At 39.3% G+C, this 24,899-nt stretch overlaps 1 protein-coding gene across 5 annotated transcripts in view; it reads left to right on the top strand.

The window, feature by feature from the left end:
- The window catches only part of LOC139765620 (WD repeat and SOCS box-containing protein 1-like), a 193,098-nt gene that overhangs the window by 97,506 nt on the left and 70,693 nt on the right, over window positions 1–24,899 (top strand). For all 5 annotated transcript variants that reach the window (XM_071693289.1, XM_071693287.1, XM_071693290.1 and 2 more), the window contains 3 exons: window positions 12,088–12,314; window positions 12,822–12,931; window positions 17,770–17,892. In XM_071693289.1, coding sequence (XP_071549390.1) covers window positions 12,088–12,314; window positions 12,822–12,931; window positions 17,770–17,892 — 460 coding nt within the window. The remainder of the gene's footprint in view (window positions 1–12,087; window positions 12,315–12,821; window positions 12,932–17,769; window positions 17,893–24,899) is intronic.

The following is a 24,899-nucleotide window of genomic DNA, read 5'->3' as shown; positions in this document are numbered from 1 at the left end:
ACTGTGGAAGAGAAGGGAAAGGCATATGGTAGATTGCTCAACAGGAATGTACCAGTGGAAATTCAGCACAGAAGGGAAGAATACAAAATATGTAAGCAGGATGTTAAGAAGCTGATAGAGGAAAGCAAAGAAAAAAGTAGATGAAGATTTTGGAAGAAAGTTCTGTGAAAAGTTTTGGGATAATAAGAAACTATACTGGAAGGAGGTGAAAAAAGAAAGGTGAATGTAAGAGTGGAAATGGTGATGTGAGAAGTAAGGAAGGGGAGTTGCTGAATCAAGAGAAGGAAGTGGAAGGAAGATGGAGAGTATGTTGAAGAACTGATGAATATGGGAGTAGGGCATACAACTGCAGAGGCTTATAGGAAAGAGGGAAGTAAGAAGGGCAATAATGGGGCTGAAGGTAGGAAAGGCACCTGGAGTGGATGGGATTATGGTTGAAATGCTGAAGTATGGAGGAGAAAGTGTGATAGAATGGATGCATCTTATTTGTAATTTACCATGGAAACAGAAGGCTGTGCCCGAGGATTGGGTGAAAGGTATAATTGTGCCTTTATTCCAAGGAAAAGGTGCTAAGGATGTATCTAGCAGTTGTAGGGGAATAAGTTTGTTAAGAGTATTATGAAAAGTGTATGGAAGAATATTGGTTGACAGAGCGATGGAAGTGACTGATTGCAAAATAAGTGAAGAGCAAGGGGGGTTTTAGGAAAGGTAGGGGATATGTATATCAGATTTTTTTTTTAATAAAGATGACCGTAAAAAAGTGTTTAGCGAAAGGTAAGAAGTTGTATGCTGGTTTTATGGATCTAGAGAAAGCTTATGATAAAGTTGAATGGAATACTTTGTGGGATGTGTTAAGGATATATGGTATAGGGGGACTACTGTTGGCTGGTGTAAAAGCCTTCTATAGAGAAGCAAATGTGTGTGTAAGAGTGGGTGGACAGCTGAGTGAAAGTTTTGGGATGTGTGTTCGTATGAGACAGGGCCATGTGATGTCACCGAGGCTGTTTAATATATATATTGATATATATATGGTTTCAGAAGTGGTAGAGGATGTGTGGATCAGGTGTTTGCTTTGAAGAAAGTATGAGAAATACTTAGAAAAGCAAATGGATTTGTGTGTAGCATTTATGGGTCTGGAGAAGGCATATGATAGAGTTGATAGAGATGCTCTGTGGAAGGTATTAAGAATATATGGTGTGGGAGGCAAGTTGTTAGAAGCAGTGAAAAGTTTTTATCGAGGATGTAAGGCATGTGTACGTGTAGGAAGAGAGGAAAGTGATTGGTTCTCAGTGAATGAGTCATACATACATTAAATAACCTTACCAACCAGTCAGCAATACAGTCACCCCCTTTTTTAATAAATTCCACTGCAATACCATCCAAACCTGCTGCCTTGCCGGATTTCATCTTCCGCAAAGCTTTTACTACCTCTTCTCTGTTTACCAAATCATTTTCCCTAACCCTCTCACTTTGCACACCACCTCGACCAAAACACCCTATATCTGCCACTCTATCATCAAACACATTCAACAAACCTTCAAAATACTCACTCCATCTCCTTCTCACATCACCACTACTTGTTATCACCTCCCCATTTGCGCCCTTCACTGAAGTTCCCATTTGCTCCTTTGTCTTACGCACTTTATTTACCTCCTTCCAAAACATCTTTTTATTCTCCCTAAAATTCAATGATACTCTCTCACCCCAACTCTCATTTGCCCTCTTTTTCACCTTTTGCACCTTTCTCTTGGCCTCCTGTCTCTTTCTTTTATACATCTCCCACTCAATTGCATTTTTCCCTGCAAAAATCGTCTAAACGCCTCTCTCTTCTCTTTCACTAATAATCTTACTTCTTCATCCCACCACTCACTACCCTTTCTAATCAACCCATCTCCCACGCTTCTCATGCCACAAGCATCTTTTGCACAATCCATCACTGATTCCCTAAATATATATATATATTTATATCTATTCATCATACTTTGTCATTATCTCCCGCGATAGTGAGGTAGCGCAAGGAAACAGACAAAAGAATGGCCTAACCCACCCACATACATATGTATTAACATACACATCCACACACGCATATACATACCTATACATTTCAACATATACATATATATACATACAGACATATACATACACATGTGCATAAGTCAAACTTGCTGCCTTTATTCACTCCCGTCACCACCCCGCCACACATGAAATGACAACCCCCTCCCACCGCATGCGCACGAGGTAGCACTAGGAAAAGACAACAAAGGCCACATTCGTTCACACTCAGTCTCTAGCTGTCATGTATAATGCACTGAAACCACAGGTCCTTTTCCACATCAGGGCCATACAAAACTTTCCATTGTTTACCCCAGACACTTCACGTGCTCTGGTTCAATCCATTGACAGCACATCAACCCCGGTATATCACATCGTTCCAATTCACTACATATATATATATATATATATATATATATATATATATATATATATATATATATATATATATATATATATATATATATAATTTTTTTTTTTTTTTTCATACTATTTGCCATTTCCCGCATTAGCGAGGTAGCGTTAAGAACAGAGGACTGGGCCTTTGAGGGAATATCCTCATATGGCCTCATATGGAGTGATAAAAGAGGTAAACGCAGTACTCTGGAAAAGGGGTGTAGAAATGGAGTGTGGCAGTGAAATATGGTGGCAAGTGGTATGCCTGTTTGCAGAGAATGAAGTCGAGTTGCAGAAGGTTGTAAGTGTGTTTTATGATATAAGTGGAGATTGAAGATAAATGCAAGTAAAAGTAAAGTTATGGTGTTTGAAAGGAAACAAAGTGAAAGTACAGAATTTGTGAACCATATAGAGTGAAAGAAGAATGTGTACTAAATTGTGCTATGGATATGAGGGGGAAAAGACTGGAAGAAGTGAGGGAATTTAAGTATATGGGAGCTGTCTTGAGTAAATGTGGTGATATGGAAGGAAAGATAAGGAAGAGAGCAGTACAGGATAGAAGAGTCATTGGGCCCCTTGATAGAATAATGGACAGAGGTGTAAGGTTGGAAGTGAAGAGAGGTTTAAGGGACAACATAGTCCTCCCAACCCTGACCTGTGCAGCGGAAACATGGACGTGGAATTAGGCACAGAGGTCAAGAAAGAAATGGAAGGGTGTATGAGAGATGTGGTATGGGAAGGAATGCAAAGGGATGTGATATGGGAAAGAATGCAAAGGGAGTGAATTGTGGAGTGGTAGAATGGATGAAACATAACACTTTGAGGTGTTTTGGTCATGTGGAAAGAATGCAAGACTGAGTTTACAAGGAGAGTGTATGATAGTATAATTAAAGGGGTTAGTGTGAATGGAAGACCACCTGTAACATGGGCATATAGGGTGGAGGAATACTGGAAGGAGAGAAACAAAGGAAGAATGTGTTGAATGGTGTATGTGAGGGAGGCATGTAAGGACAAAGATAAGTGGAAACTCTTTTGCCGTGGCCACCCTTTGATGCGAGTTCCTGGAGGGAACGGACATCAGAGATATAGATAGATGGACACCTTTGCATGAAAAGGCTGTTTATTCTCCTTAAGACTAACTCATGCATTTCATGAATAAGAGACAAAATAAATTGATATACAGTAAAAAACAGTACAGTTCATGTACATTTGTAATTGTTATTTTGATGCAAAGTAGACATAGATAAAACATGGACATTCACCATTCATAGTTATGGAGTATGTTTATTGTAATAGGTTGAGGTAGAGTGGTGGAATTATGCAGACATAGGGGAAGGATTGTCTGCAAATCAAAAATGTTAGCGAAGTTTTCTGTGTAGACTATTGTGGCTGTTGTGATATGATCTTTAAAAATGTATTCTGAGACAGTTGGTCTGACTTTCCTTTGATATTAGCCATCAAACTCATAACTTGAAATCTTTCAGGATTATCTTCTGAAAATAATCATTGTTTCTTCAATAAGTTGGAAAGCCCTTGATAATCATTGTAACATCTTTGTTTTTCTTTCTGATTGTTTACCAACATATAAAGATTCAAGTAATTGAATTTCACTTCATTTGTAATGCCTTTTCTTCATTCCTTACTATAAAGCTCACTCTAGTCACTTTTTTTTTGAGCCATGTTTAGGGATCACAGTTATAAATCACAGTACAGAATGAGAATGTAATCCACACTGACCCAGTGGTGGCGGAAGGAGCATGAAGTATGGCAGGAACACAATCAACATTATGCTTGCACCACATCGCTTAGTAGTTGGCTTTATGTCCTATTAAGGGTCAGACTTTTAAGCTTCACAGCTTTGGTGACTTTACAGTAGAATTTCTTGACTTAGAAAGAATCTGTCTCTAATTGAGTGAGAGGAAATTTTAGTGAATGATTTTCAGAGCATCAGACCTACCTGTATTAATGTCTTATTTTATCTCTGAGATCTCATTACATGGGTTGATCAAGAGTGGACAGCCTCTCTGGTTACTCCTGAGTAGCTTTAACTTAATCTCTCCCTCATATCTTAAGATTCTTCTTACTGAGGGTGTACTTTGTAAGAAACTGCATTTTGCCTCATGTAAAATGGGTACCTTGGAAACTGTGTTGACGTCGTGTGGAACTTTTTACATCATGATATGTATGAATTGATGTAATTCATGTCAAGGATGTGGAGAGGCAAGTAAATAACTTTTGATATATGATGCACTGTAATACGAAAGGAAGTACTGTGAATACTAGTTTTATTGGACAAATTAGGGAGCTTCATCCAATGAATCTGCTTTTCCAGTGTATCTAATTGGTTTGTTATGTCTGACTTTAATTATGCTTATCAGACTTAGGTTTAATATATCTAATGATGTTTAAAACAGTCACATGGGATAGACACTTAGTGAATAATGCTGTAATTACTAATTTGATTAAAGAAGTTTTCAAATAAAGAAGAGTAACGTATGAAAATGTATGTTCACTTAATATTCTTAAACCTCTTAAGGTGCTGTATATATGAATATTGGTTTTTTATACCTCTCATTACATTGCTAAACCTGCAAGAAATTAGGATTTTCCTTTCTTTGTTTTTGTTTTGATTGGGTTAACTTGTCATTGTATATGTGTGATGATTTGCATAATATTGAGAAGTTTAGAAATTGCCTGTCTCCAGTACATCTCCCAGGATGCAGCAGGTGATCTGTTTGATTTTTCCTCAAAGCATCTCTGTTTTTTTGTTTAGATTCATGCACTCCTGCAGACTGGTTTACTCGCATGATCTTCTAGTTAATCCCTTCATTACATACATAGTTTCCATTTCCTGTCCCATTTTTCATCTCATTCATGTATATCTTAGTCTTCCTTTACACATACTCATACCATGGGAGATTATATATCAACCAATTCTGTTCCTCATCGGTGTCCATTAATGAAGTCTAAACCTTACAGCTTGCAGTCTCTTATGTAATGCTTTATGCAACATCCTCCATACTTCAGTCTAGCTGGAACTTGCTTGTACAAACTTTCATCTTTTCCACTTTAATTTTCCAGAACCTTGGCCATTTATCATTGTTTTAGCACTTACCAATATTTCAGCATTTATTTCACCCCCTTTCTTGTAAATATACTTCCTTTATACAGAATATAATTTACCAAACATCCTCCAAGGTTTCATAGTTCAACTATATCTGACTAGATTCCCATCTCTATTTTTCTTAGCTTTTGGTTTGTGATGTCTTTTCAGATATACTCTTCTTATCCCTCATAGCTTACTGCAGTTCTTGCTGTTTCATCCATTAACTTATGCATTTAAAAATGTCCCAGTCATCTCTCTTCCATCTTTAACATAATGTAATTTACTCATTTATCTTTATTATATGCTCTTCCTCTTGTTTCTTATATAAGTCATATGATTTTTTTCTTTCTCTCTCTGGAAAATCATGGCTACTTTCTTCAGCTGTTCTTTTCACTTGCCACTTCTTAGTCTCTACATGTTGGCTTCCTGTTAATTAAACTGCCTTGTGAGAAGTTTGAAGTCACCTTTTGATGTCCTAGATGGGTTGTTCCCAATCTTTGGGCCGTGGACTCCCAGGAGTGAGTATGTGAAGCTCATCAGGAGATGCTCGAGGTACATATTGAGGAGCAAAAGGTATATTGCCATTAGGCTGTTTTGTACAAGCAGAACATCACTTTGGCACATGATATTGGCTTAAAATTGTGTTATTTTGGCAAGCTTTATCAAAAAAGGGAAAATTTATTCTAACAAAAAAAGAAATAACCATTGACAGAGGGTAGGTAATTCCTTACACTGAGACAAGGTAGCACCAACAAAAACAGATCAGGATAACTGTTCTAAATAATGCAAATACATCGTAGTGTGAATCTGAAACTGTAGATGTACATTATTTCATCACATGTGATTCATAAAATAGTGGTTTGTGATCTGTGTGGCCTAGGTAATTGATGACATGCAGTGATTGATGACATGTAGTGATCGATGACATGCAGTGATTGATGACATGTAGTGATTGATGACATGTAGTGATTGATGACATGTAGTGATCGATGACATGCAGTGATTGATGACATGTAGTGATTGATGACATGCAGTGATTGATGACATGTAGTGATCGATGACATGCAGTGATTGATGACATGTAGTGATTGATGACATGTAGTGATTGATGACATGCAGTGATCGATGACATGTAGTGATCGATGACATGTAGTGATTGATGACATGTAGTGATCGATGACATGTAGTGATCGATGACATGTAGTGATTGATGACATGCAGTGATTGATGACATGTAGTGATTGATGACATGTAGTGATTGATGACATGTAGACGGATTGATGACATGTAGTGATTGTTGACATGCAGTGATTGATGACATTAGTGATTGATGACATGTAGTGATCGATGACATGTAGTGTGATGACATGTAGTGATTGATGACTGTAGTGATTGATGACATGTAGTGATTGATGACATGTAGGATGATGACATGTAGAGATATGTATGGACATGTAGTGATTGTGACATGCAGTGATTGATGACATGTGAGTGATGATTGATGACTGTAGTGATTGATGACATTGATAGATGAATTGATGATACATGTAGTGATTGATGACATGCAGTGATTGATGACATGTAGTGATGATGAATGTAGAGCATGATGACATGTAGTGATTGTTGACATGCAGTGATTGATGACATGCAGAGATTGATGACATGTAGTGATTGATGACATGTAATGATTGATGACATGTTGTGATTGATGACATGCAGTGATTGATGACATGTAGTGATTATTGGCATGCAGTGATTGATAACATGCAGTGATTGATGACATGCAGTGATTGATGACATGTAGTAATTGATGACATGTATATATTGATGACATGTAGTGATCGATGACATGTAATGATTGATGACATGTAGTGATTGATGACATGCAGTGATTGATGACATGCAGTGATTGATGACATGTAGTGATTGATGACATTCAGTGATTGATGACATGTAGTGATTGATGGCATGCAGTGATTGATGACATGTAGTGATTGTTGACATGTAGTGATTGATGACATGCAGTGATTGATGACATGTAGTGATCGATGACATGCAGTGATCGATGACATGTAATGATTGATGACATGTAGTGATTGATGACATGCAGTGATTGATGACATGTAGTGATCGATGACATGCAGTGATTGATGACATGTAGTGATTGATGACATGTAGTGATTGATGACATGCAGTTATTGATGACATGTAATGATTGATGACATGTGGTGATTGATGACATGCAGTGATCGATGACATGTAGTGATTGATGACATGTAGAGATTGATGACATGCAGTGATTGATGACATGTAGTGATTGATGACATGTAGAGATTGATGACATGTAGTGATTGTTGACATGCAGTGATTGATGACATGTAGTGATTGATGACATGTAGTGATCGATGCCATGTAGTGATTGATGACATGTAGTGATTGATGACATGCAGTGATTGATGACATGTAGTGATTGATGACATGTAGAGATTGATGACATGTAGTGATTGATAACATATAGTGATTGATGACATGTAGTGATCGATGACATGTAGAAATTGATGACATGTGATTGATGACATGTAGTGATTGATGACATGCAGTGATTGATGACATGTAGAGATTGATGACATGTAGAGATTGATGACATGTAGTGATTGTTGACATGCAGTGATTGATGACATGCAGAGATTGATGACATGTAGTGATTGATGACATGTAATGATTGATGACATGTTGTGATTGATGACATGCAGTGATTGATGACATGTAGTGATTATTGGCATGCAGTGATTGATAACATGCAGTGTTTGATAACATGCAGTGATTGATGACATGTAGTAATTGATGACATGTATATATTGATGACATGTAGTGATCGATGACATGTAATGATTGATGACATGTAGTGATTGATGACATGCAGTGATTGGACATGCAGTGATTGATGACATGTAGTGATTGATGACATGCAGTGATTGATGACATGTAGTGATTGATGGCATGCAGTGATTGATGACATGTAGTGATTGTTGACATGTAGTGATTGATGACATGCAGTGATTGATGACATGTAGTGATCGATGACATGCAGTGATTGATGACATGTAGTGATTGATGACATGTAGTGATGGATGACATGCAGTGATTGATGACATGTAGTGATTGATGACATGCAGTGATTGATGACATAGTGATTGATGACATGTAATGATTGATGACATGTAGTGATTGATGACATGTAGTGATGGATGACATGCAGTGATTGATGACATGTAGTGATTGATGACATGCAGTAATTGATGACATAGTGATTGATGACATGTAATGATTGATGACATGTAGTGATTGATGACATGCAGTGATTGATGACATGCAATGATTGTTATTGAGCATTGCTTCCAGTAGGATTAGGATTTCCAGTCCATTACTTTGGAAAATCCACGGTGACCATTCCAAGCTGCAGTATCCTTTTCAGGCAAGCAGAACACACTTGGTAGAATATTTCAAGCAGGCAGAACACACCTGGTTGGGTATTTCAGGCAGGCAGAACACACCTGGTTAGGTATTTCAAGCAGGCAGAACACACCTGGTTGGGTATTTCAGGCAGGCAGAACACACCTGGTTGGGTATTTCAAGCAGGCAGAACACTCCTGGTTGGGTATTTCAGGCAGGCAGAACACACCTGGTAGGGTATTTCAGGTAGGTAGAACACACCTGGTAGGGTATTTCAGGTAGGCAGAACACAGTTGGTAGAGTATTTCAGGCAGGCAGAACACACCTGGTAGGGTATTTCAGGTAGGTAGAACACACCTGGTAGGGTATTTCAGGTAGGCAGAACACAGTTGGTAGAGTATTTCAGATAGGTAGAACACATCTGGTAGGGTATTTCAGGTAGGTAGAACACACCTGGTAGGGTATTTCAGGTAGGCAGAACACAGTTGGTAGAGTATTTCAGGTAGGTAGAACACACCTGGTAGGGTATTTCAGGTAGGTAGAACACACCTGGTAGGGTATTTCAGGTAGGCAGAACACAGTTGGTAGAGTATTTCAGATAGGTAGAACATACCTGGTAGGGTATTTCAGGTAGGTAGAACACACCTGGTAGGGTATTTCAGATAGGTAGAACACACCTGGTAGGGTATTTCAGGTAGGCAGAACACAATTGGTAGGGTATTTCAGGCAGGCAGAACACACCTGGTACGGTATTTTAGGTAAGCAGAACACACCCGGTAGGGTATTTCAGGCAGGCAGAACACGCTTGGTATGGTATTTCAGGCAGGCAGAACACAATTGGTAGGGTATTTCAGGCAGGCAGAACACACCTGGTATGGTATTTTAGGTAAGCAGAACACACCCGGTAGGGTATTTCAGGCAGGCAGAACACGCTTGGTATGGTATTTCAGGCAGGCAGAACACATTTGATAAAGAATGTAAGTTATTTTGTTTATTTGAAGCTTTATGTGATCTGTAAAATGTTTTTGATAATGAGTATTATAATGTCTGCATGTATCACTTTGGATAAATATGAAATACAGTACTACTATATTGTTTGGTATTACCAATTTCCCATGAAATCAAGCATAAAGATATTGTATTGTGTTATATAAATGAATGTCTTAAATGCATCCTGTGGTGTAATGTTAAAAGGCATCTCCCCAAGCATATCTATACTCATTTGTTGATTACATAATGTTTTATGACTTACGAGATGAAACTATATTGAATATTTTCAGGACCCTTCAGAATTAGGGCTAAGATTGTCAGTGTTGTTATTAGCTTCAAATATTCAGAGATGATATTGTCTCTGTTGTTACTGCATTTATAGCTGATGTTGTTTATAGTTATTTCATCCAGAGATAATGATGTTATTGTATGCAGAGATAATGTTATCTGTATTGATTTTGACAAAACAAAATATTATTTTTTATTTTACTTCCATTGCTTGACTTTGTTTATAATTGCCAGTGCAGTAATGTGTTTGTGTGTGTGTAATTACCTATTTGTAGTGTATGGACAGGGAGTTTTACATGTGTAGAGTGCATCTATTGGATGTTCTGTCATCATACATCTTAAATTTATAAAGGGTTACTGCATTAACCATGGCCTCTCATTCTGTTCCATTCATCCAACTTTCTAATACTATAAAAGTACTTCTTTACATTTTATGACAAGTTTCTTACTAAATTTCATGTTAGCTTTCTGGTTGCTCTATCCCTATATTTCTTAAAGAGCTGTTCACTGTCCATATCTTTGATATGTTTTAAAAACTTAAAGGTTGTGATCAGAGCATCCATTCCTGTCACCACCCTGCCACACATGGAACAGCACCCCCTCCTCCCACATGCACGCAAGGTAGTGCTAGGAAATGAAAAGAAAGGCCACATTTGTTCACAGTCTCTAGCTGTCGTGTGTAATGCACCGAAACCACAGCTCCATTTCCACATCCAGGCCCTACAAAACTTTCCATGGTTTGCACCAGACGCTTCACATGCCCTGGTTCAATCCATTGACAACACGTCGACCCTAGTATACCACATCATTCCAATTCACTCTATTCTTTGCACACCTTTCACCCTCCTGTATGTTCAGGCCCTGATCACTCAAAATCTTTGTCTCCCACTTCTCCTTGTTCCCTCCACCTCTGACACATATTGCCTCTTTGTCAGTCTTTCCTCACTCATTCTCTCCATGTGACCAAACCATTTCAATACACCCTCTTTTGCTCTCTCAACCACACTCTGATTATTACCACACATCTCTCTTACCCTTTCATTACCTACATTTCATTACCTACAACAGAGTTAACCAAGTTATTTCACTTTCATCTGCACACTGAACTTCCTTTTGTTCCTGATGGCTCCCTTAGACTTGTTTGCAACAAAGGACTGTACTACTGTATTAAAGTTGGTTGTTAGAGGCATCTTCACACAAACCTCAAGCAACACATCCTTCATTGCTTCAAATACCCACAGCCACCCTTCCAAAACTAGGGACAATAGACTTTAACAGAACTGGTGATATTTCCCAGCATATCCTCGCAAAACACATCCTTGACGCCACATTCTGTTGAAATGACAAAAAGTGTTAAGCCAACTGAACAGCTGGATGCCAACATAGTTTTCAAACATCAAAAATCAGGTGAATTTCATCATTTAAAGAAAAAAGTTTTATGAGATGTTTATTGTTTTCATTGATTTTCACTGGTGTTTCTTTTATAATAAGTTCCCCCCAATTTTTTTTGAGCTTCATAGACCTCCCTCATGTATTGTAGAATAGAAAATAATTATTTAAATCAAGTCTTACCTCTGTTATTGTTACCTATCATTACAAAACAGATTCAAATATATTATCTAGTTTTGAAATGAAGGTAAACTGGAATTTTACCAATACTATAAGAATATTTGTAACCTGGTGATTAAGTCTTCTCATACAATAGCTGCACAACTAGTAGTAAGCAAGAATATTGCATATACTGTATTGAGCACATTTTCTGTAGAGAAAGGATGTCATTTTCCTTTTATCTTAATTTTCAGACAGTCATATGATAACCAGGATGCAGAGGGTTATGAACTCTTCACTGAAAAGATCAGTATTGATGCTGGCTTCCCTGTCACAAGTATAGCCTTTGGCACTGGTACACCAGAGCAGGATTTAGTTCCAGTAAAGAAGGAGTATTGGACCCGGTTTGATTTCTCAAAAGATCTTATCCTTGCAACAGGTCACAGTAATGGTCGAATCAGGATCTGGGACCCTTACACAGGTAAACGGAATGTTTATCAGTGTTTATGATATTCTCTTAATATTTGTTGAAGGTATTTTATGTGGAGAGATGGTGGGTAGGTAGGCTTGTGTGTAAGTGGAGATGAGTGTACTCACTTTGGTAGATGGACGGATGAATAAACTGGGTTGGCAGTAGTTAGGTTGTTTTTTGGCAGTATTATGGTGTGGTTAGGTGATAAAGATTTCTTTGCATACGCTGTACTAGGCTCATTTGTATGATAATCATTCACAAGTCAAAAAAGCGTAAAGCTAGTACAACAAAGGGTACTTTTTCATTGTCTTGATATTGTCGTAAGAGGATTTTGAATGCACCATCTGGCTTTGAATTCAGGAAACTGGGTTTCCTTTATTTGTTAAGCATGTTTGATTACAGGAGAGAATAGAAAGTGTTGAAAAGGTTCTGCATACAGAGCTACTTATCAAATACAGTACTAGAATTAGCTAAATATTTAAATATGATAAAGTTCATCATAAGTTTAACTTACAGGAAAGCTATTGTTGGAGCTGACAGACCACATGAAGCCTGTTACTGACCTTGCTTTTGCTCCTGATGGCTCCCTTAGACTTGTGTCAGCATCAAAGGATTGTACAATTAAGGTTAGTTATTAGAAGCATCTTTATTTTATTCATAATTCAATTCTATTCATTATTAACTTTAAGTAGTAGTTAGTAAGCAGCCAAAGACCAGGGAGGTATATTACCAGTTCTAACTGCCAGGGTTTTGGAAGAGATAGTGACGGCTGTATAGTGAACCAACTCTTAGTGGTTGTCAAGTTGCGCTCCTCTGACCATGGCAGCTGTCTTTACTTTCTGCCTCACCCACAGGTGCACTTCTGGCATTCTGTCCACAGACATACAACCTCTCCTTGTCATACATAACACTTGACAATACTTAACTTACACAGCTTGTTCTTCGTATATCTAGATTTTTCTGTGGTGAGTATTATTCTTTAACCCTGCCTTTCAGCAAAATGGTAGGGATAATAGAAGTAGCAGGTAGGAGCATTTGGTAGAAAGGTTAGGTAAAAGTAGTGGTTAGGAACATTATGAAAGAGTGTTTAGTAGAAACATTAAGTAGAAATAGTTGGTAGGTACATTTAGGCAGGAGCATTAGGTAGAAACATTACGTAGAAGTAGTAGTAGGAAATGGATTTGTATGTAGTATTTTGAAGGTTTGTTGAATGTGTTTGATGATAGAGTGGCAGATATAGGGTGTTTTGGTCGAGGTGGTGTGCAAAGTGAGAGGGTTAGGGAAAATGATTTGGTAAACAGAGAAGAGGTAGTGAAAGCTTTGCGGAAGATGAAAGCCGGCAAGGCAGCAGGTTTGGATGGTATTGCAGTGGAATTTATTAAAAAAGGGGGTGACTGTATTGTTGACTGGGTGGTAAGGTTATTTAATGTATGTATGGCTCATGGTGAGGTGCCTGAGGATTGGCGGAATGCGTGCATAGTGCCATTGTACAAAGGCAAAGGGGATAAGAGTGAGTGCTCAAATTACAGAGGTATAAGTTTGTTGAGTATTCCTGGTAAATTATATGGGAGGGTATTGATTGAGAGGGTGAAGGCATGTACAGAGCATCAGATTGGGGAAGAGCAGTGTGGTTTCAGAAGTGGTAGAGGATGTGTGGATCAGGTGTTTGCTTTGAAGAATGTATGTGAGAAATACTTAGAAAAGCAAATGGATTTGTATGTAGCATTTATGGATCTGGAGAAGGCATATGATAGAGTTGATAGAGATGCTCTGTGGAAGGTATTAAGAATATATGGTGTGGGAGGCAAGTTGTTAGAAGCAGTGAAAAGTTTTTATCGAGGATGTAAGGCATGTGTACGTGTAGGAAGAGAGGAAAGTGATTGGTTCTCAGTGAATGTAGGTTTGCGGCAGGGGTGTGTGATGTCTCCATGGTTGTTTAATTTGTTTATGGATGGGGTTGTTAGGGAGGTAAATGCAAGAGTTTTGGAAAGAGGGGCAAGTATGAAGTCTGTTGGGGATGAGAGAGCTTGGGAAGTGAGTCAGTTGTTGTTCGCTGATGATACAGCGCTGGTGGCTGATTCATGTGAGAAACTGCAGAAGCTGGTGACTGAGTTTGGTAAAGTGTGTGAAAGAAGAAAGTTAAGAGTAAATGTGAATAAGAGCAAGGTTATTAGGTACAGTAGGGTTGAGGGTCAAGTCAATTGGGAGGTGAGTTTGAATGGAGAAAAACTGGAGGAAGTAAAGTGTTTTAGATATCTGGGAGTGGATCTGGCAGCGGATGGAACCATGGAAGCGGAAGTGGATCATAGGGTGGGGGAGGGGGCGAAAATTCTGGGAGCCTTGAAGAATGTGTGGAAGTCGAAAACATTATCTCGGAAAGCAAAAATGGGTATGTTTGAAGGAATAGTGGTTCCAACAATGTTGTATGGTTGCGAGGCGTGGGCTATGGATAGAGTTGTGCGCAGGAGGATGGATGTGCTGGAAATGAGATGTTTGAGGACAATGTGTGGTGTGAGGTGGTTTGATCGAGTAAGTAACGTAAGGGTAAGAGAGATGTGTGGAAATAAAAAGAGCGTGGTTGAGAGAGCAGAAGAGGGTATTTTGAAATGGTTTGGGCACATGGAGAGAATGAGTGAGGAAAGATTGACCAAGAGGATATAGGTGTCGGAGGTGGAGAAAACGAGGAGAAGAGGGAGACCAAATTGGAGGTGGAAAGATGGAGTGAAAAAGATTTTGTGTGATCGGGGCCTGAACATGCAGGAGGGTGAAAGGAGGGCAAGGAATAGAGTGAATTGGATCGATGTGGTATACCGGGGTTGACGTGCTGTCAGTGGATTGAATCAAGGCATGTGAAGTGTCTGGGGTAAACCATGGAAAGCTGTGTAGGTATGTATATTTGCGTGTGTGGACGTATGTATATACATGTGTATGGGGGTGGGTTGGGCCATTTCTTTCGTCTGTTTCCTTGCGCTACCTCGCAAACGCGGGAGACAGCGACAAAGCACAAAAGAAAAAAAGTAGTAGGAGGTTGATTAAGTAATGAAAGGGTAAGAGAGATGTCTAGAAATAAAAAAAGTGTGCATGAGAGAGCAGAGCAGGGTGTGTTGAAATGGTTAGGACATATGGAGAGAATGAGGGAGGCAAGATTGACAAAGAAGATATGTGTGTCAGAGGTGAAGGAAACAAGGAGAAGCGGGAGACAAAATTGGAGGTGGAAGGATGGAGTGAAAAAGTTTTGAGCGATCGGGGCCTGAACATACAGGAGGGTGAGAAGCATGCACGGAATATAGTGAATTGGAACAAAGTGGTATACCGTGGTCAACATGCTGTCAATGGACTGAACCAGGGCATGTGCTCTCTCAACCGCACTTTTTATTTCCGTAGATCTCTCTTACCCTTTCATTACTTACTCGATCAAACTGCCTTACACCACATATTGTCCTCAAACATTTCATTTCCAACACATCCACCCTCCTCTGCACAACCCTATCTATAATCCATGCCTCACAACCATATAACATTGTTGGAATCACTGTTCCTTCAAACATACCCATTTTTGCTCTCTGAGATAACATGCTCTCCTTCCACACATTCTTCATTGCTCCCAGAACCTTCACCCCCTCCCCCACCCTGTGACTCACTTCTGCTTCCATGGTTCCATCTGCTGCTAACTCCACTCCCAGATGTCTAAAACACTTCACTTCCTATAATTTTTCTGTATTCAAACTTACATCCCAATTAACTTGTCCCTCAACCCTACTGAACCGAATAACCTTGCTCTTATTCACATTTACCCTCAACTTTCTCCTCTCACATACTTTTCCAAACTCAGTCACCAACTTCTGCAGTTTCTTACATGGATCAGCCACCAGCGCTGTATCATCAGCAAACAACAACTGACTCACTTCCCAAGCCCTCTCATCCCCAGCAGGCTGCGTAGTCGCCCCTCTTTAAAACTCTTGCATTACCTCCATAACCACCCCATCCATAAACAAATTAAACAACTGTGGAGACATTAAACAACCATTACACACCCCTGCTGCAAACCAACATTCACTGGGAACCAATCACTCTCCTCTCTTCCCACTCATATACATGCCTTACATCCTTGCATATACATGCCTTACATCCTTGGTAAAAGCTTTTCACTGCTTCTAGCACCTTACATCTCACACCATATACTCTTAATATCTTTCACAAAGCATCTCTCTCAACCATATCATATGTCTTCTCCAGATCCATAAATTGTACATACAAATCCATCTGTTTTTCTAAGTATTTCTCACATGCATTCTTCAAAGCAAACACCTGATCCACACATCCCCAACCACTTCTGAAACTGCACTGCTCTTCCCCAATCTGATGTTTAGTACATGGCTTCACCTTCTCAATCAATACCCTCCCTTATAATTTTCCTGGAGTACTCAACAAACGTATGCCTCTGTAGTTTGAACACTCACCTTTATCCCCTTTGCCTTTGTGCATTGGCACCATGCATGCATTTTGCCAGTCCTCTGGGACTTCATTATGGTCCATACATACATTGAACATCCTTACCAACCAGTCAACATCACAGTCACCCCCTTTTTAATAGATTCCACTACAATACCATCCAAACCCGCCATCTTGCCAGATTTCATCTTCCGCAAAGCTTTTACTACCTCTTCTCTCCTCACCAAATCATTTTCCCTGACCCTTTCTCACTTCGTACACCACCCCAACCAAAACATCGTATATCTGCCAATCTATCATCAAACACATTCAACAAACCCTCAAAATACTCAATCCATCTCCGTCTCACTTTTGCATTTAAAGAATATACTTGTCCAGGCTAATGTGAAGTGGATGCTTCATTGCGTAGGGCTGAGATGACCACCCACCTAAGTAACTCTAGTGCCCTTGTTTCAAAACCCCTATGTGGCTGTGTAGTGTATGTCTTGGACTGTAGCTTACTTATGTTGTTTTCTGTAGTTACATATTTTTAGTCAACTTTGAAGTTGTACTTCATTAATTGGTTGTAGATTGATTGTAAATTTAATATTGAAAGAATGTTGTAGTTGAAAAGCTATTAGTATGTGCTCTAAAAGATTTCTTTATGGAGATTTACCCCCAAAACTTTGAGATTGAAAAGGTATTTGAGCATGATAGTTTGTACATTATATTATCTATCTATGTGGTAAGGAAACCAGTTAAAGTATGAATTTGTGGGGGTACAAAATATTATGTACTTTCATCCATTAAACAAAAAGTATGCCTGGACTATAATTATGATATAGACTTTTAACTAATGAATATCTCTTATCCCACTCTTTTCATTTTAATTTATATTTATATTTATTTATTTTGCTTTGTCGCTGTCTCCCGCGTTTGCGAGGTAGCGCAAGGAAAATTTATATGATGTATTATTTTAGTGAAATGGAAAGAGCTTAAAACCTTTGACTTTAAAAGTTTATACTTTATACAGGTATGGGACATGTGTGATGATGGTAACATGTTCAAAACTCTGCGGGAACACCCAGGACCTGTTAGAAGTCTGTGTTGGTCCCCAAACGGAAAGTACCTCTGTTCAACTGGAGAGAAACAAAAGGTTAGCCATATTTAGGGTTTAGATTGGTAGCAAGGAATTGTAAGTGACTTAAGTAGAAAATAAATATTACACAGGTAGGAGTTAATGTTTTATTTTCAATTTCAAGTTTTGTGTACTTTATAGTACATAGTTTGGAGTAGATTTTTGTTTGTACAGTTTTAAGTTTAGCTGTTTTTCTTTTCTGATAGGATTGAATAATGTCATATAAGAAAATAAAGAAGTATGGCAGTTTACTCTATACCCTATATGTATAGGGAAGTATGGCAGTTTAATCTATACTCTCTATGTATAGGGAAGTATCTAGATGCTTCAGATTCTTTTGCTATAATTGTGAAAGTTTCTAAGCATAAGTAAGATTTGCAAGTTATCTGCTAAAGGAGGAGGAACTAGAATTAATGTACATCTCGAAAAAGAAGTTTAGGATGAATGTGGTCAGGTAGATGAAGAGGGAACTTCTCTGAAAAAATGAAGTATAAATGAGAAAGAGGTACAAACAGCTGAAGCAGGTGAGGGATCTTGATTTATAGCTTTTTGATCTCGGGTCCCCAGAATCTTATTTACTGATGGACAAAGTTAACACAGTGATATTTATTGATATCTTTTTGATTATCGTTTTATGAAGACACTGTAGCATGTTATCATACTCATCAAGATACTTAGTTAGAGAAAGAAGTCTATCTTCAGATTTGTAGTGACAGGATTGATTACATGAGAATAATGCATGAAACTAATTAATTTTCAAGTAGGGAGTAAACTGATGATTGATATATGCACAGAAATACACAGTCCTTTCTGACTTCCAGTGTGTACACCAAGATTTATCATACTTTGCTCTAGTGGATCCCATAGTTCAAAAAGGCAAAGATTAGATTGTGAAATTGTACTTTGACCATAAAATTGTAGAATTCTGCTGGTATCCTGGACATGTTGGTGTGAGTTGTAATGAGACAGATGCTGAGACGAAAGTATCTCTATAGAGCTATCTTTATACAAGAGTTATAACTTTCAATGATTTTATGGGCAGAATAGATAGTGATGTTAGATGTAAATGGCAAGTTAAATGGGACATAGAAGCTCAATAGAATAACACATTATGGGGGATAAAGAAAGTTGTTCAAGTATGGCCTTCCTCTTTCAGAAGGAATTGTCAGTTTGAGACAGTTCTTTGTCAATTGAGGATTGGTCATACTATGTGTATTGGTCATTTAATCCCTTCAACTGCAATTTCTTACTCAAATCTGTCACCAGTGCTGTATTATCAGCAAACAACAACTGGCTCACTTCCCAAGCCCTCTCAACCCTGACAGACTGTTTGCTCACCGATCTCCAGGACTCTCACATTTACCTCCCGTATCACTCCTTCCATAAACAAATTGAATAACCATGGTGACACCTTACACCCCTGCTGCGTACCAACCTTCTCTTGGAACCATTCACTCTCCTCTCTTCATTCTTGTACACAAGCTTTACACCCTTGATGAAAACTTCTCACTACCTCTAGCAGCTTTCCTCCCACCTTGTGTATTCTTAAGATCTTCTTAACAGCATTCCTGTCACACCTGTCATATACCTTTTCCAGATCCATAAATGCCACATACAAATCCATCTGTTTTTCTAAGTATTTCTCTCACTTGCTCTTTAGAGGAAACACTTAATCCACACATCCTTTACCACTTCCAAAACCATACTGCTCCTCTTCAGTCTGATGCTCTGTACATGCCTACGCTCTCTCAGACAATACCCTGCCATACAGTTTAACAGGTAAACTCAACAGCCTTATACCTTTGTAGTCTGGACACTCACCTCTATCCCCTTTCCCTTTATACATTGGCCCTGTTCATGCATTCATGGATGCATCTACAAAGTGTCATGTGGAAATTGTGATAAATTTTGTTAGGCAGACTGGTAAGGATCTTTCCGTTAGACTTAAGCAACATGAATATAGTATAAGAACAGGACAAGAATCAAATGCCTTGTTTGATAACATTAAAAACTATGGTCATTGTATTGACTGGAGTAATGCAATCTCAGTTATTTACTCTAACTCTATTACCACGAGAAATATCGTTGAATCTTCTATTATTAAATACACAAAGAATTATTATCTTCATATTGGTGATGGTCTATACAAATTAGATAACTTTATTGTTGATAAAGTTTGTAAAATGATAAGTTTATGAATGCATGTTGTCTGTCTTGGACAATCACATGTTTACCAAATGGCGTCCTAGCTTTGTCTCTTCGATATATATCAACTGACTGTTATATTTCTCTCTTGTAACTCCCCTGATGATGTGATTATTACACAGAAGTGCACTTGGGAACTTATCATGTTTCATTTTCCCCATAGGCTCATAGGAATATATATATATATATATATATATATATATATATATATATATATATATATATATATATATATATATGTATGTGTGTGTGTGTGTGTATGTGCGTATGTGTGTGTATGTGTGTGTGTGTGTGTGTGTATATATATATGTATATTATCCCTGGGGATAGGGGTGAAAGAATACTTCCCACGTATTCCTCGCGTGTCGTAGAAAGCGACTAGAGGGGACGGGAGCGAGGGGCCAGAAATCCTCCCCTCCTTGTATTAACTTTCTAAAATGGGAAACAGAAGAAGGAGTCACGCGGGGAGTGCTCATCCTCCTCGAAGGCTCAGAGTGGGGTGCCTAAATGTGTGTGGATGTAACCAAGATGTGAAAAAAGGAGAGATAGGTAGTATGTTTGAGGAAAGGAACCTGGATGTTTTGGCTCTGAGTGAAACGAAGCTCAAGGGTAAAGGGGAAGAGTGGTTTGGAAATGTCTGGGGAGTGAAGTCAGGGGTTAGTGAGAGGACAAGAGCAAGGGAAGGAGTAGCAATACTCCTGAAACAGGAGTTGTGGGAGTATGTGATAGAATGTAAGAAAGTAAATTCTCGATTAATATGGGTAAAATTGAAAGTTGATGGAGAGAGGTGGGTGATTATTGGTGCATATGCACCTGGGCATGAGAAGAAAGATCATGAGAGGCAAGTGTTTTGGGAGCAGCTAAATGAGTGTGTTAGCGGTTTTGATGCACGAGACCGGGTTATAGTGATGGGTGATTTGAATGCAAAGGTGAGTAATGTGGCAGTTGAGGGAATAATTGGTATGCATGGGGTGTTCAGTGTTGTAAATGGAAATGGTGAAGAGCTTGTAGATTTATGTGCTGAAAAAGGACTGATGATTGGGAATACCTGGTTTAAAAAGCGAGATATACATAAGTATACTTATGTAAGTAGGAGAGATGGCCAGAAAGCGTTATTGGATTACGTGTTAATTGACAGGCGTGCGAAAGAGAGACTTTTGGATGTCAATGTGCTGAGAGGTGCAACTGGAGGGATGTCTGATCATTATCTTGTGGAGGCTAAGGTGAAGATTAGTATGGGTTTTCAGAAAAGAAGAGTGAATGTTGGGGTGAAGAAGGTGGTGAGAGTAAGTGAGCTTGGGAAGGAGACCTGTGTGAGGAAGTATCAGGAGAGACTGTGTACAGAATGGAAAAAGGTGAGAACAATGGAAGTAAGGGGAGTGGGGGAGGAATGGGATGGATTTAGGGAATCAGTGATGGATTGCGCAAAAGATGCTTGTGGCATGAGAAGAGTGGGAGGTGGGCTGTTTAGAAAGGGTAGTGAGTGGTGGGATGAAGAAGTAAGAGTATTAGTGAAAGAGAAGAGAGAGGCATTTGGACGATTTTTGCAGGGAAAAAATGCAATTGAGTGGGAGAAGTATAAAAGAAAGAGACAGGAGGTCAAGAGAAAGGTGCAAGAGGTGAAAAAAAGGGCAAATGAGAGTTGGGGTGAGAGACTATCAGTAAATTTTAGGGAGAATAAAAAGATGTTCTGGAAGGAGGTAAATAGGGTGCGTAAGACAAGGGAGCAAATGGGAACTTCAGTGAAGGGCGTAAATGGGGAGGTGATAACAAGTAGTGGTGATGTGAGAAGGAGATGGAATGAGTATTTTGAAGGTTTGTTGAATGTGTCTGATGACAGAGTGGCAGATATAGGGTGTTTGGGTTGAGGTGGTGTGCAAAGTGAGAGGGTTAGGGAAAATGATTTGGTAAACAGAGAAGAGGTAGTAAAAGCTTTGCAGAAGATGAAAGCCGGCAAGGCAGCAGGTTTGGATGGTATTGCAGTGGAATTTATTAAAAAAGGGGGTGACTGTATTGTTGACTGGTTGGTAAGGTTATTTAATGTATGTATGACTCATGGTGAGGTGCCTGCGGATTGGCGGAATGCGTACATAGTGCCATTGTACAAAGGCAAAGGGGATAAGAGTGAGTGCTCAAATTACAGAGGTATAAGTTTGTTGAGTATTCCTGGTAAATTATATGGGAGGGTATTGATTGAGAGGGTGAAGGCATGTACAGAGCATCAGATTGGGGAAGAGCAGTGTGGTTTCAGAAGTGGTAGAGGATGTGTGGATCAGGTGTTTGCTTTGAAGAATGTATGTGAGAAATACTTAGAAAAGCAAATGGATTTGTATGTAGCATTTATGGATCTGGAGAAGGCATATGACAGAGTTGATAGAGATGCTCTGTGGAAGGTATTAAGAATATATGGTGTGGGAGGCAAGTTGTTAGAAGCAGTGAAAAGTTTTTATCGAGGATGTAAGGCATGTGTACGTGTAGGAAGAGAGGAAAGTGATTGGTTCTCAGTGAATGTAGGTTTGTGGCAGGGGTGTGTGATGTCTCCATGGTTGTTTAATTTGTTTATGGATGGGGTTGTTAGGGAGGTAAATGCAAGAGTCTTGGAAAGAGGGGCAAGTATGAAGTCTGTTGGGGATGAGAGAGCTTGGGAAGTGAGTCAGTTGTTGTTCGCTGATGATACAGCGCTGGTGGCGGATTCATGTGAGAAACTGCAGAAGCTGGTGACGGAGTTTGGTAAAGTGTGTGGAAGAAGAAAGTTAAGAGTAAATGTGAATAAGAGCAAGGTTATTAGGTACAGTAGGGTTGAGGGTCAAGCCAATTGGGAGGTGAGTCTGAATGGAGAAAAACTGGAGGAAGTGAAGTGTTTTAGATATCTGGGAGTGGATCTGTCAGCGGATGGAACCATGGAAGCGGAAGTGGATCATAGGGTGGGGGAGGGGGCGAAAATTTTGGGAGCCTTGAAAAATGTGTGGAAGTCGAGAACATTTTCCCGGAAAGCAAAAATGGGTATGTTTGAAGGAATAGTGGTTCCAACAATGTTGTATGGTTGCGAGGCGTGGGCTATGGATAGAGTTGTGCGCAGGAGGATGGATGTGCTGGAAATGAGATGTTTGAGGACAATGTGTGGTGTGAGGTGGTTTGATCAAGTAAGTAACGTAAGGGTAAGAGAGATGTGTGGAAATAAAAAGAGCGTGGTTGAGAGAGCAGAAGAGGGTGTTTTGAAATGGTTTGGGCACATGGAGAGAATGAGTGAGGAAAGATTGACCAAGAGGATATATGTGTCGGAGGTGGAGGGAACGAGGAGAAGAGGGAGACCAAATTGAAGGTGGAAAGATGGAGTGAAAAGGATTTTGTGTGATCGGGGCCTGAACATGCAGGAGGGTGAAAGGAGGGCAAGGAATAGAGTGAATTGGAGCGATGTGGTATACAGGGGTTGACGTGCTGTCAGTGGATTGAATCAGGGCATGTGAAGCGTCCGGGGTAAACCATGGAAAGCTGTGTAGGTATGTATATTTGCGTGTGTGGACGTGTGTATGTACATGTGTATGGGGGGGGGTTGGGCCATTTCTTTCGTCTGTTTCCTTGCGCTACCTCGCAAACGCGGGAGACAGCGACGAGGTATAAAAAAAAAAGAAAAAAAAAATATATATATATCTTTTTTTCATACTATTCGCCATTTCCCGCATTAGCAAGGTTGCGTTAAGAACAGAGGACTGGACCTTTGAGGGAATATCCTCACCTAGCCCCCTTCTCTGTCCCTTCTTTTGGAAAATTAAAAAAAAACGAGAGGGGAGGATTTCCAGCCCCCCGCTCCCTTCCCATTTAGTCGCCTTCTACGACACGCAGGAATATGTGGGAAGTATTCTTTCTCCTCTATCCCCAGGTATATACATGTACATACACAGACATAATCATATTACAGAAAAAAGGTAAAAAAATTTGGGAGTAATCATATGTGCTAACATTAACTTGAGCCTTCACAACAAATGAACTATTGCATTTTATAATATGGTAGGATGGATTTGTGATGCTTCACGACAGGAGAGGAGAAACCGATGATGAAACTCTTCCCAGTATGTACTCATCAGACTAAAATACTGATGTGTGCAGAGATCCCCCAAAGTTTCTAACTGTGTGAAATTCACTTCTCCAAGTATTAGCAATTTTAAGTAACTCATTCTTTTTTCTTATTTTCTGACAATGGATAAGCGTACAGTGTAAAGTAAGCCAGGTGAGTCAATGATTCCTGAACTCCTGCTTTCATGCAAACATAGCCAGCTAAGTCTGAGGCCTTCAGCACCAGAGTTTTTCATTTACACAACATGCCATCATCTTCACTCGACACTGTCGAACAGGACTTGTCAATTCGAACATTGTACAATTTACCTTTCTGTTTCTATTGTTTAAATTTGTCTTGTAAGTGCCACACAATTGCTTCCCTACCAACCTATATATATTTCAACATTCTAAAAAGGGAAACAGAAGAAGGAGTCATGTGGGGAGTGCTCATCCTCCTTGAAGGCTCAGATTGGGGTGTCTAAATGTGTGTGGATGTAACCAAGATGAGAAAAAAGGAGAGATAGGTAGTATGTTTGAGGAAAGGAACCTGGATGTTTTGGCTCTGAGTGAAACGAAGCTCAAGGGTAAAGGGGAAGAGTGGTTTGGGAATGTCTTGGGAGTAAAATCAGGGGTTGGTGAGAGGACAAGAGCAAGGGAAGGAGTAGCACTACTCCTAAAACAGGAGTGATAAGATTATGTGATAGAGTGTAAGAAAGTGAACTCTAGATTGATATGGGTAAAACTGAAAGTTGATGGAGAGATGG

Source organism: Panulirus ornatus, chromosome 55, assembly GCF_036320965.1.
Source record: "Panulirus ornatus isolate Po-2019 chromosome 55, ASM3632096v1, whole genome shotgun sequence".
Classification (NCBI taxonomy): Eukaryota; Metazoa; Arthropoda; class Malacostraca; order Decapoda; family Palinuridae; genus Panulirus; species Panulirus ornatus.
Note: the sequence above shows the minus strand (reverse complement) of the source record. Positions and strands in the feature narration are given on the sequence as shown.